The sequence below is a fragment of the Mirounga angustirostris genome, unplaced genomic scaffold (assembly GCF_029215605.1).
Source record: "Mirounga angustirostris isolate CCGP_5_RB_7025 unplaced genomic scaffold, mMirAng1.0.hap1 SCAF_14, whole genome shotgun sequence".
NCBI lineage: Eukaryota > Metazoa > Chordata > Mammalia > Carnivora > Phocidae > Mirounga > Mirounga angustirostris.
In genome coordinates, this window is record NW_026991722.1 from 80,223,925 (window position 1) to 80,237,886 (window position 13,962).

The 13,962-nt window shown below is 40.4% G+C and overlaps 1 protein-coding gene across 7 annotated transcripts in view; it reads right to left on the bottom strand.

Annotated features, from left to right (window-relative positions):
* Window positions 1-13,962, bottom strand: part of FBXO21 (F-box protein 21) — a 46,525-nt gene that overhangs the window by 28,306 nt on the left and 4,257 nt on the right. For 4 of the 7 annotated variants that reach the window (XM_045887550.3, XM_045887549.3, XM_064578454.1 and 1 more), the window contains exons 4-7: window positions 7,209-7,330; window positions 4,612-4,758; window positions 4,191-4,327; window positions 3,103-3,239 (exon numbers count right to left, since the gene is read on the bottom strand). In XM_045887550.3, coding sequence (XP_045743506.1) covers window positions 3,103-3,239; window positions 4,191-4,327; window positions 4,612-4,758; window positions 7,209-7,330 — 543 coding nt within the window. Of the gene's footprint in view, window positions 1-3,102; window positions 3,240-4,190; window positions 4,328-4,611; window positions 4,759-7,208; window positions 7,331-9,423; window positions 9,517-10,718; window positions 10,857-13,962 lie in introns of those variants that run through there. The other 3 variants (XM_064578457.1, XM_064578458.1, XM_064578455.1) reach the window with 3 other exon arrangements.

The following is a 13,962-nucleotide window of genomic DNA, read 5'->3' on the forward strand; positions in this document are numbered from 1 at the left end:
ACGCTTAACGACTGAGCCACCCAGGCGCCCCTCTACCAAACATTTAAAGAAGAGTTACTACTTATTCTTCTTAAACTATTCCAAAAAATAGAAAAGGAAGGAAAACTTCCAAATTCCTTCTATGAGGCCAGCACTACCTTGCTTCCAAAACCAGATAAAAACTCCACTAAAAAAAGAGAACTAAAGGGGCGCCTGGGTGGCTCAGTCAGTTGAGCATCAGACTCCATTTCGGCTGGGGTCATGATCACAGGGTCATGAGATTGAGCCCTGAGTCAGGCTCCACGCTCAGCACGGAGTTAGTTCTCTCTCTCCTTCTGTCCCTCCCCACATTGGTGCACACGTGTGCACACATATGGGCACACGCTCTCTTTCTCTCAAATAAAATCTTAAAAGAAAATAGAACTACAGGCCAATATCCTTGAAGAACATGGATGCAAAAATTCTCGACAAAATACTAGCAAACCGAATCTAACAATACATTAAAAGAATCATTCACTACAATCAAGTGAGATTTACTCCTGGGTTGCAAGGGTGGTTCCATAGTCACTAATCAATCAATGTGATACACCACATTAATAAAAGAAAAGAACCAGATGATCATTTCAATAGATGCAGAAAAAGCATTTGACAAAATACAACATCCACTCATGATAAAAACACTCAACAAAGTAGGTTTAGAGAAAACATACCTCAACATAATATAAAGACCATATATGAAAAACCCACAGCTAATATCATCCTCAATGGGGAAAAACAGAGAGCTTCTCCTCTACGGTCAGGAACAAGACAAAGATGTCCACTCTCACCACTGTCACTTAACATAGTACTGGAAGTCCTAGCCACACCTATCGGACACAAAAAGAAATGAAAGGCATCCAAACGGGCAAGGAAGAAGTCAAACTTTCACTATTTGCAGATGACACAATACTCTATATAGAAAACCCAAAAGATTCCACCAAAATAATTGCTAGAACTGATACACGAATTCAGTAAAGTCACAGGATACAAAATCCACCTACAGAAATCTGTTGCATTTCTATACACCAAAAATGAAGCAGCAGGAGAAAATAAGGAATCAATTCCATTTACAATTGCACCCAAACCAGTAAGATACTTAGGAATAAACCTAACCAAAGAAGTGAAAAGACCTGTACTCTGAAAACTATAAAACACTGATGAAAGAAATCGAAGATGACACAAAGAAAAGACATCCCATGTTCATGCATTGGAAGAACAAATATTGTTAAAATGTCTACACTACCCAAAGCAATCTACACATTTAATACAATCCCTATCAAAATACCACTAGCATTTTTCACAGAGCTAGAACAATCTTAAAATTTGTATGGAACTACAAAAGACCCCAAATAGCCAAAGCAACCTTGAAAAGGCAAAGCAAAGCTGGAGGCATCACAATTCCAGACTTCAAGCATATTACAAAGCTGTGTATTACAAGTATATTACCAATGGCACTGGCACAAAAACAGACACACAGATCAATAGAACAGAACAGAAAACCCAGAAATAAACCCACTATTACATGGTCAATTAAACTTTGACAAAGCAGGAAAGAACATCCAGTGGGAAAGACAGTCTCTTCAACAAATGGTGTTGGGAAAACTGGACAGCAATATGCAAAAGAGTCAAATACAAAAAGTTCAAAATGGATGAAAGACTTAAATGTGAAATATGAAACCATTAAAATCCTAGAGAACACAGGCAGTAACCTCTCTGACGTCAGCCATAGCAACTTCTTTTTAGATACGTCTCCTGAGGCAAGGGAAACAAAAACAAAAATACACTACTGGGATTTCATCAAAATAAAAAGCTTCTGTACAGTGAAGGAAATAATCAACAAAACCAAAAGGCAGCCTATGGAATGGGAGAAGATATTTGCAAATGACACATCTGATAAAGGGTTAATATCCAAAACCTATAAAGAACTTATATTGGGGTGCCTGGCTGGTTCAGTCAGTGAAGTGTGTGACTCTTGATCTCGGGGTTGTGAGTTTGAGCCCTGCGTTGGGTGCAGAGATTATCAAAAAAACAAACAACAAACCCTTACAAAACTCAGCACCCAAAAAAGAATGATCCAGTTAAACACTGGGCAGAAGACATGAATAGACATTTTCTCAAAGGAAGACATCCAGATAGCCAACAGACACATGACAAGATGTTCAATATCACTCATTATTAGAGAAATGCAAATCAAATCTATAAGGAGCCATCACCTCACACCTGTCAGAATGGCTAAACTCAATAACACAGGAAACCACATGCGTTGGTGTGGATGTGTTTATAGCAGCATTCTCTACAATAGCCAAACTGTGGAAACAGCCCAAGTGTCCATCAACAGATAAGTGGAGAAAGAAGTGGTATACTTATACACAATGGAGTATTACTCAGCCATAAAAAAGAACGAAATCTTGCCATTTGCAACAACATGGATGGATGTAAAGCTAAGCAAAATAAGTCAGTCAGAAAAAGACAAATACCGTATGATTTCACTCATATGTGGAATTTAACAAAGAGAAGAGCAAAGGGGAAAAAAAAGAGAGACAAACCAAGAAACAGACTATTAACTACAGAGAACAAGCTGATGGTTACCAGAGGGGAGGTGGGTGGGGCGTGGTGGGAAGGATGAAATACGTAATGGGGATTAGGGCATGCACTTGTGATGAGCACTGGATAGTCTAAAGAAGTGCTAAATCACTTGAAACTAATATTACACTGTATGTTAGCTACCTGGAATTTAAATAAACACTTTAAAAAAAATAAGCAAAATTCCTTAAAACAAAAAACCTCTTTGATCTGATCTGCTTTGCAACAAGGGACTTAAGAGACCCACCCAAAACCCTGAGCTCCTAGTCCTACTCTTTATATGGAGAATTGTAAATTCACATGCAGCTTTAAGAAAGAATACACAAAAATCCAGAGAGCCCTTCTCCCAGAACCAGAATCTCGACACTGATGGCCAAGGAACCAGACAGCTGGCCCACCCCCAGTGCTCTGGTGAACCTCTCTATTCGGTTCCTGCACTTCCTCTCAGCACCGTGGGAGTGAATCCTGAGGCCCAATCACAATGTGACATAGGTGGCTCACCCTTCTGCACCCTGGCACCACCTTAACAAGAAGTGACTGGGGAAGTTGACAGGTTCCAGTGGGACCCCCAACTGCCGGGCAATTGTCAAGTAGAGCAGAGACATGCTGATCGGGATTCCTGTTCTGCGAATCAAAACCTAAAGGAGAAAAAAATCCTTTAGCTTCATGGAAAGAAACCAGACCTTGTCATTCCTGCAACGTAAAGTTCTTACAGGGCCCCCACTGTGCACCGGGAATGACGCTAGGTTTTTGTGGAGCAACATTTGATTTATTTAGATTGGGGGTCTGCAAACTGCAGTCTGTGGGCCAAAATCTAGTCCATCACCTGTTTTTGTATGGCCTGCATAAGAAGAGTTTTAACATTTAGTGTTTTAGAAAAATCGTCAAAAGAATACTATTTCGTGACACATAAAAATGACATGAAATTCACATTTCCATGTCTGTATAGAAGGTTTCATGTGTCCGTACAGAACACAGCCACACTCATTGTTTTTGCAATGTCCATGTCTCCTTTCAACTCCAGCGGCAGACCTGAGCACTGAGGACACAAAGCATATGGCCTGCAGAGCCAAAACGTCTGGCCCTTGACAGAGAAAGTGTGCAGATCTGTGATTTAGGGTGTGCTTCTTCCAAAAGAATGAAAGGCCATTTCAAGGAAAGTGTGTAAAATATGACAGAAAAAAATTTAAGGTACATACGGGGCAACAGAATAGATTTGAAAACGGTGCTAAGGACGAAGCACATTAAAACTAAGTATCAATGATACGGCCGGCCAAATTTCCTCTGGCCATTCTAGAGGCCAGTGCAGAAAACAGACCTGATTAGTTTCACGGTTTTGTGTTCGTAAGATACAAACTGACCAAACAAAGTAAGAGAAATACCTATTTCTAGACAGGAAATGATCTCAAGGGTTTTCACACAGAGAAAAATAAAAATCCATAGCAATAACCTGATGGTAGAGGCAAAAATGTGTTTCACCGGGCATTGAGAGATGAAAAGACAATATATTTGCCCTCAAAAATGATACAATTTGTCAGAAATTAGCTTAAAAAATACATACTATTCTGTTTTAATTCACCCGCATTTACCTGGTGCATGTACAAGTTGAGGGCATTATAGTAATCCATCCGGTTCCCCTTAAACTTGAGTTGGTCGTAAAGGACATAGTTCATGGCATCCAGCACCTGGCTCTGGAGTTCTATCTCCATTATCATGGAGGATTCACCTGAAACACAGAGATCTACTCTGAGGACACAAGCACTCCCCACGTTGTGACCAGTGTCCCAAACCCGTACCAGTCTCCCAAAAGGACCCAGCAGGTGCCGCCAGGCCAGGGTGGAGAAACGAATATGAACTTAACAGTCTTTCACATTTCCAGGTGAACATGGTGGTGTCATTAACTGCTTTTCTGGTGGCGTAATAGAAACATCCTGCAGAGTTTCTCAAATCCACAAATCCTCTGCAAGGTTTTCTTTTGCAAATACAGTTGGATCCAAAGCAATTCCACACCTGCCTTGAAGGCCAAGCTGGGGTGTCGACTGTTGATGCCCCGGAGGGTTTTGCAAACAAGCTCCACGATGCTGTCAATCTGGGCCTGGATATCTTTGAGGCTGATGTCAGAGAGAGGATTGCAGTACTGGTCAATATATACAGCACCTGCAAACGACCAGGAATTACTGAATAAGGTCCTATTTTTACCCTTTTCCTCTCAGTTGCTCATTTAGCTCAGACACCTGGGGCCATAGTTCTTTGCACTATCCTAGCAGATAAGCTTTGTTCGTGGATGACAGACCTTGCTGCTAATACATGGAGAAGGAGCCACATTCTCAAAACAAAGGAGTTTAAACACTTTACTTATTTTTAAAAAATAAACCAAATCCTCTCTCAAAGGTTATGGACTCAAAAAAGGGCATGATACACAACATCTTTCCATATTCTATTACAAAGATAAATAAATGCTATAAAGGAGCTCTTTCCAGTAACTCTGAAAACATAATGGCATAAGATATTCCTTTACTTTAAAAAAAAGTTGAAAGCCCTCAATGAGGGATTTCTACAAACTGTACCCCTCAAAGGTGAAACAGTAAATGAACTTCAGAGAGAACTGTACTTTCAAATTAGAGAAACAGTAACACTCAGGGAACCTGCAGCTAAAGACTTGTACAAAGTACACTGGAGACACTGTCTCTGGAATCCAGCTCGTTTCTTTACTGCCTGAGGCCATTTTCTAACCAGATGCCAAAGGGCTAACTTGATCATTTGGTTTTAAGACATTTTCACTTGAGAAGCTGCAGTTATCACTTGTTTTTGGAGTCATTTTAAATTCAAGAGGTCAGGTTCTTGACCCCCTACTCACACTGCAAGGAGCTGCAAGCAGGCATCAAGAGACTCGGACCCTAGTCCCAGTTTTGCCCCTTAGCTAGGGATTGGTTCCTGGGCTTTCTTGGGATGGTTTTCCTCACCTGTTGGCTGAAGTCCATTCCAACCTAATGCTATGATTCCTAGACTCTATTAATGCTATCAGATTATTCTTGTTAGTCACCAAGGATCAAAACCCTGGAGCTGACTTCCACCTGCTCAACTACTTGCTCAAAAACCTTCAATGGCTACCCAGTGCCTATAGCACTGATTTGGAGGAATTACTTTATATTTGGAAGATGAAAAAGAAAGTCATCATCTTCATAAGTAAGCTACAGAAAACAAAGCCTGTCAAATTATGTGGAATAAACAGAAGATGGGGGACTCTCCACTCCAGGATGCACAGAAGATTCCAGGGTGGTGAGGATGTTTGAGTTTAATCAATGCAAAGAGATTTTTCACTTCCTTCTAGATGATGAGACTTTTACACAAGAATCTGCATTAGGCACTGTGGAGTATGCAGTGATTGTAATAATGTAAGGTCAAGAGACACAAGAAACTTAACAATCAGTTGGAGAACAAAATGCACACACCTGGACAGACACTACATCGTGGTTTACTAGTCAACGCTACTGCACGTATGGCTTCTGAGGCGGGTAAAATCTGCAAGTGCTGCAGGAGTCGGCAGAAACTCAAGGGAAGTTAAATTTGAACTGAATTTCCGTGGGCGCGCAGGATTTAAGAGGTAATTCTAAGAAAAACGGATAACACTAACGAAGATACGAAGCCAGGGGGGAAGACAATGACCTGGCTGGAGCAAAGGGGGGTGTTTTGAGAGTAACAGGCAAAGGTCTGGGCTTCGGGGAGGTCCAGATTATGGCAGGCACTGAAAAGCAGGCAGTTAATTAAAAAAAAAAAAAAGGAAATCAGCCAGCCACACGGGAGTGGTGAAAAGGCCAAGTTTCAGACTGGACTGGCGCTACGTGTCAGCGGCCTTGAGGCTCAGGAAAGCAAGTGCCACCTAGAGAGCGGCTGCCGGGAGAGGTGGTGACAATCGGCACAACCACACGAATAGAATGGGGACACAACCATGCCAACACTGGAAAGAAAGAAAATGGATGAACTGGTAAGTCACAGGGAGCAGGGAATGAAAGTGAATGAACAGTCGTATCTGCACTTCATAACCATAATTTATGGGAGTGCTTATGCAATATGCTAGGAATTTAAATTAGTTAAAAAAAATGAAGTCACATTTTGTTCTTGTCTGACTTAGCAGGAACAAAGTTATTCCCTTCATCGTGTCTGTCCACTCGACTTCTTTCTCCTCACTTCTCATTATGGACAAGCAGACTCACTGATGCACAAGAATACTTCGTCCTCATTAAACTCCAACCAGGGAGGTGAAGGGATTTGCTTGAGGTCACACGGAGACAAAACTGGACAAATTTATTTCTGATTTGGACACGATGCTTCAAAGCTTAGACAAAGGGAATTTAACCTCATTAGCTAAATTACCAGCCTCATGCTTTGAACTGACGGTGCATCTTGAGAAAATACTGTCTCTTCAGCTGACAGCCAAACACTCCAGCAAAATCTTAGCTTCAAGTTTAGCAGTTTTGCCTGTCTAACCTCCACAAGCCCATGCAGCACAGTTCACTTTTCCGCTGTGCCACCCTCAGGGACGGTCTCCACTACTGTTCTGAGTGACAGCATAGCTGCCTATCGGAAGATCACTGTCAGAGCCTCACCTTCAAGATACGATTCATAGTCATCAGGCTGCTGAAGAAATGCCTTCAAGTTATTTAAAATTTTCTGTTGGCGTAGGTAGTAGAGAATTTTTTTAGCATAGTATTTCCAGGTCAAAGCTTTTCTGGAAAACAAACAGACAAGTCAATGAGAATCAAGATACTAAAGCCTTCGATTACCTTATTTTTTCCTTCACACTAATCACAGGATGTAAAAAGCCTACTTAATAAGAAAAATGTAACTGGTTCGTGATCACATAGCACTTGTTATCATGGAACAGATAGCACAATTTACGACTTTGCCTTTGTAACTAACACTAGATCATTCGTGCTGAAATCCAAGAAAACACTGACCTGTTTGGCTTCAGATTTACTAAAAGGAAATCCAAGAGAAAGCTGAAAAGCTGGGGCAACTGGCTGAAGCTCAGGAACCAGGGGTGAGGTGTCTATAATCCGCTGGCCCCTGGGGACCTGCCTTAGGAAATTCAGGCCTTGGGCTAATGCTTTCTCTTCCTACGCTCACTCCATGGTGATCTCATCCCATCTCACGGCTTCAAATATTATCTCCACTGACATCCCTCAGTTTATTTTCCAGTACGCATTTCTCCTCTAAACTCCAGACCTGTATATCCCACTGCTCCTCCACAACCCCACCTGGTTATCTGGCGAACTCCTTACCCATGCTTCCCCTCCCAGTTATCCCCCTCTCAGGTAAAGGCAACTCTGCCATTGCAATTAGGCCGAAAACCTTGGAGTTCTCCTGGCCTCCTTGCTTGCTTGCTCTGAGGCCACATTCAACCCATCCACCTGTGCTATTCGTTCTATCTCAAAGTCTACCAGACATGTGAACACTTCCCACTCACTTATCTAAGTCCCCGTCATCTTTCGTCTGTATTGTACCAGTCCCCAAACTGAGCCCCCAGCTTCAAACCTGCCCCTCTACAGTCTCCCCTCCACACAGCAGCCTGAGTGCTTCAGTTAGCTAAGTCACAGCACAAAAACCCTCCGCCCCAAATTCTCCACGGGTTTTCCACCTAGCTCAAAGTAAAAGCCCAAGGCCTAACGATGACCTAAGAGGTCCTTTAAACTCTCCCATTACCCCTCTGACCTCAATTCCTGCTCTTCCCTGCCTCCACCAGGCCTCTGTTCACACTGGCTTCCCTGCTGTTCCTTCATCACGCCTGGTGGTGCTCACCTCGGGCCTCAGCACTCTCAGCTCCTTGACTGGAACATTCCTTTCCTGGAGATCTGCAATCTGCGCCCTCGCCTCCTTTAGGGTTTTCATTCACATGTCATCTTGAGTATGGCCTTCTCCCCTCACCCCCAAATACCCCTCCCTGATTAGTATTTGTTTACAGCAATTCACATCTTCTAATGTAATAAATCATCTTACTTGGTTAGTAACTATCTCCCCCATTACAATGTAAGCATTTTTGTGTTGTTAACTAGTGTATTCTCAGTGCCTGGGATAGTGTCTGGCACACAGGAGATGCTCAATAAATACCTGCTAAGTGAATGAAATGCTTCACCAGATATTCCAAATGTACACAGGGATCATGGGAAATAGGAGGGACACTGATTAGTTTATCTGTGTGGTTTCAGAAATAAACAACTCTCTGGGGTGCCTGGGTGGCTCAGTCTGTGAAGCGACTGCCTTCAGCTCGGGTCATGATCTCCAAGTCCTGGGACTGAGACCCACATTGGGCTCCCTGCTCAGTGGGGAGCCTGCTTCTCCCTCTCCGTCTCTGCCTCCCCCACCCTGCTTGTGCTTTCTCTCTGGCTCGTTCTCAAAAAAATAAATGAAATCTTAAAAAGAAAAAAAAAAGGACTCTCGCTCTTCAGTTAGTAAATGAAAATCGGCAGAGCTAGATTCTACCAGTCTTTTAACCTTTGAGCTGTAAAGTATGTCAATCTAGAAAACTGCATGAAACAAATAAGCAGCTTCATGAATTAAGCTTAATGCACGACTATAAGACAAACATCCTCGTACCTACCAATCAGGTTGAGAAACTACTTCACAGACACCCCAGAGCCCTCCAGGGCCCTCTCTCTCCCATCTACAGCCATCACAACCCACACCTCCATGCTCATCACTGCCTCACCAAATGTACATCCCCGAACACTCTAGTGTAGCCCATTTTGAGGTCATTCAAGTCTCTTAACACACAGGCTCCCCCTCCATCTTTCCTTTCCCTTGCACTTTATTTGTTGAAGAAACCTGGTTGTGTGACCTGCAGTTTCCCACAGTCTGGAATTTGTTGATTGCATCCACAAGGTATGGTTTCACATGTTCTTCTGTCTTCTGAATTTCCTGTAAATTGGATGTAGACCCTTGATCAGATTCAGATTCCATTTATTTGGCAAGACTACTTCACAGGTGGTAGGGAAGTCCTTCCATCAGGAGGCAATCATGCCTTGGCTGTCCCTTTCGGTGATGTTAGCAGCCACTGCTCCTCAATGCCCAGGTCCATTAATTCATTAGAGGTTGCAAAGTGGTAATATTCTAATTCCACCATCCTTTCTTCATTTATTAGCTGGAGCATTTCTATAAGGAATAATTTCCCCTCATCCACTATTTGATTCCCCCAACGGCACAATATATAGGAAAGGCAGGACAAATGCTTGTGTCTTTCCTTTTGTTTTTCAAAATAATAATAATTTGAATTCTTATCCTCCAAAGGTGAACAGTTAGTTGTTCCTGAGTATTATGATGAACAGAGCTACCCACGGTTGGCGTGTTTCAACCCATCCCAGTGATTCTCCACACTGCTGCTCAAATCACATCTCTGGCCAATGGAAGCCTCTCCATGTTGGCTCCTGAACACTCACAACATGAAATATTGGTACTTCTCCTGCTATCTGGTTCCAGACTTCCAAGATGCTCCAGGACTTATCTTTTTACAATTCCCGTATCAGACCTAGAATCAGCCCTTTCCCCACAATCATGGCTTCTTTTGATGGGAAAGGGTATATCAAGACCACCATCTGGGTACTAGGGATCATCATTTCTACTAGATTGGTTATTGTTTCTAGACCTTTTCAACGGACAGAAATACTAAGCCTAGTGTATCTATGTGTATATCCACACACACCCCCTACATATTTTTAAATATAACTCAGGAATTCACACTGACACTTGTAAATCAAATTCAGAACTAAACAGTTTTTACCATCTTCTATTTTGTATCTCTAACTTTTCTTCTTCCGAGAATACCCCACTTCTCTAGAATACCAGAGATGAATTAGAATATCACCTAGGTACTCGTTTGCTTTATTCCACATCTTAGAAACACACAAATGCCCAGCCTCAGAATAACAAGACCAATATTTTCATCACCTTGATGAGTACTGAAAACAGCTAAATATTTGTTTCCATTCTCCCCTATTCTCTGCTCATTTCTTTAAACAACTGTACTAGATCTATGTTGAAAAGGCCATTACATACAATACTTTTTACCCTATTAACTGTCACTTGGATTTAACTCTACAAGTAAATACGTATTTAATGCTCACCATTAGTCCTGTGTCAGTGTCTCTCTGGTTGTTTTGGTTGTTTGAAGCTCATTTTCTAGCACATTTCTCACGAAGGGCTCAAAAGTCCCGGAGTCCTCGCAAGTTGGTAAGTTTGTCTGCAGCCTTTATACTTGGAAGTCAGTTTGGCTGGATATAGAAATCCTTGGCTGACATTTCTGATCCTTGAGCATCTTAAATATATTACTCTTTTTCCCTCTGACATAGAGCAATTGTCGAAAAGTCTGACGATATTCTGATTCTCTTAACCTTATAAGTGACTTCATCTTTTTTGGTTGGATGCCCAAAAGACTTTTCTGTCTTTAAAATCCAGTAGGTTTACTGAAATATGTCTCAGTGATGGTCACTCTGGGTCATTTTCTCAGGTACAGCACATGCCATTTTTAATATCTTGTTTCAAATCTTTATTGTAGATGTACTCTTTTTAAAGATCACAAAGAACACCATAAATGCAATCTGTTTTCAAATATCCAGAGATTGGTGCTTCAGCATTTATGGAAAACTATCCTTCCTTCCTATGCTTTCCATATTTGCACAATAAGCATTTGCCAGGAATGAATACAAACAGGGTCCTTCAAGAACACCAGCATCCCAAAATATTTACAAATATAAGTATTCCCTCTCATTTAAAAATAACCCTGTCTTAGGCTCAATATGTGTGTCAGGCCAAGAGGTGACATATCTGTGACACTCATTTTTAAAAAGATTGTAACTATGCTTTTTTTTAACTGGCTGGGCATATTTAGTCATGTTTGCCAATCTAAGTAAAAAAAAAAAACAGTATTTCGTTGTTATGTAACATTTCTTTGCAGAGTGAATTTAAAGATCTACAGGATTCTCAGCCCTTTGGATCTGCTCCTCTGTGAATGTCCTCCTCTTTTGCATCTTTTTCAATTTCTTCTTAGGAATTTTAAGAATTCTATTGATGTTCTTTATAGTTTCTTTGGTCAAAAGGAAGTTTATTTTTTATTGCAAAACTCTGTCTATATTCTTGTGTTGCTTTGGTCTCATTAATCTTAGTTAAGTAGGTCTCCCTAGATTAGACACAAAGTCTGCTATTTTATTAATGGATTTTCATTGTGATAATTTTAAAATTTAGGTTATTTAATCTTTTGGAACTTAATTTTTGTACATCATGTCAGTTTTACTTTCTTCCAGATGAACATTCAGCTATTTCCAATAACAACCATTAAATAGGCCACCTTTTTCCCTCTGACTTTACATATATTAAATTATCTTTTATGCTGGGACACGTTTCTGAATTATTCTTTGTCACTGATGTAGTTCTCAACTCCTATTTAAACACTGTTTCAGTTACAGCTAGCTAGCTTCATCTATGTCCTATTACCTAGTGATGCAAGTTTTACAATGTGATCATTTAAAAATTGTTTTTTTTCTGGCTCATCTAGTGAATTTATTCTTCTTGACATATTTTTTGACAGTATTATCCAATTAAAGCAAAAAACTCCTGTCCCAAAACTCTTTTTGGATCCTAATTGGAATGGCACTAGGGTTATGTGTTAATTTTAGAAGAATGACATTTTTGTAATAGTAAGTCTCCCCAGTCAAGGACATGCTATCTTTTATGTTTTTCGATAACATTCTATAGTCTGACCTCAGACACTCATTCCCAGGAACCTATTACTTAGAAATGAGACCACAAAAAACATCACCCTCCACAATAACATAAGATGGAGAAGAAAGTGGTTGCTCATCAACAGTGGGATAGTTAAATAAATTACAGTATGTACTGTAAAACAGTATACAGCCATTAATAAAATGAATTTGACTTTTTATCAGTTGATTAGATTTCCACAAGGTAATGCTAAATGAAAAAAAAAGATAAAAAAAAAGCACCTATTTTATGATCACAATTCTGTGAAATAAATGATCTCCCTCCATCCCCATATATATCGATGTGTATCAGCACGTTAGAACATAGGCTAAGCTGTCTTCATTAATTACAGGGGTGGGGCAGGGAAAGCCAATGCAAGTGGAGGGAGTGGGGAGAGCATAAGCAAGAAAAAAAGTCTGCACTCAACATCAAATCAAAACTAAAACAACCAATAAACTTAGTATATATGACATTATGTTTAGTATTTGAAAGTATACTCACACATATGTAAAAAAGACAGGTCAGCTTTTATTTTTAAGGCTGCACAATACTATTAGATCATACTTCAATTCATTTATAGATAAACCAAAACAGAAACAGAAAAATGACCTCTGCATCTGAACTCATCCAAGGCCTAGAACAGTGGCACATCTTACCTCTCCCCTACAGTTGTTCCTGATAGATAGTTTTCTCTCCTAAACCTCTTTAAAAACAAGAAAAATATCCTATGCCTTGTTCGTGAACTATCGCACAATAAGCTCTAAGGAAGATGCTAAGCTAGCCTTCTTATCTTCTATTACTAATAGTTTCCAGAACTTTTAGGGCAGAAAATCTTTTTCATAGGTATGTTAAACTGGAAGCCAAGTCATCTTTTAGGTAAACTGGAAATTAACTTTCACAGCAGAACATATGAGGCATAAAAATTTTTAAACAACAAACAAGAGACGATGGATTCTTCTTGATCAGGAGAGATAAAGGAAAGGTTCAATCAGATACCAATAATGTTCAAGGCCAAAGTAAGATCATTTCTTAACAAAATTCAGAAATCATAAGAAAATCCTCCATTAAATTAAAACATGCCTAAGAAATTAAGAAAAAAATTCAATCCATAACAGACAAATTTGGTGATGGTAGGTGGAAAGGTCATAAAGGAAGGGTAGTTTATATTACTAAATTACGTAACAGATACGAGTGCCGAGCACAGTGTTTGACCCATACCAGGAATAAATACTAATTCTCTTTTCCTTCCAAAAGGATTTTTGCAAGGTTTCTTTAAATATCCATTGTCTCAGGGTATTTACATTACTTACACAGAATTTTTCAAAAATATAACGATGGCGGGCGCCTGGGTGGCTCAGTTGGTTAAGCGACTGCCTTCGGCTCAGGTCATGATCCTGGAGTCCCTGGATCGAGTCCCGCATCAGGCTCCCTGCTCGGCGGGGAGCCTGCTTCTGCCTCTGACCCTCCCCCCTCTCATGTGCTCTCTCTCTCTCATTCTGTCTCAAATAAATAAATAAAATCTTTAAAAATATATATATATATAACGATGGCAAGACATGAAATATTTGGAAAACATATCCCAGGGCTGAGCCCCATACAAATTATAGCAGT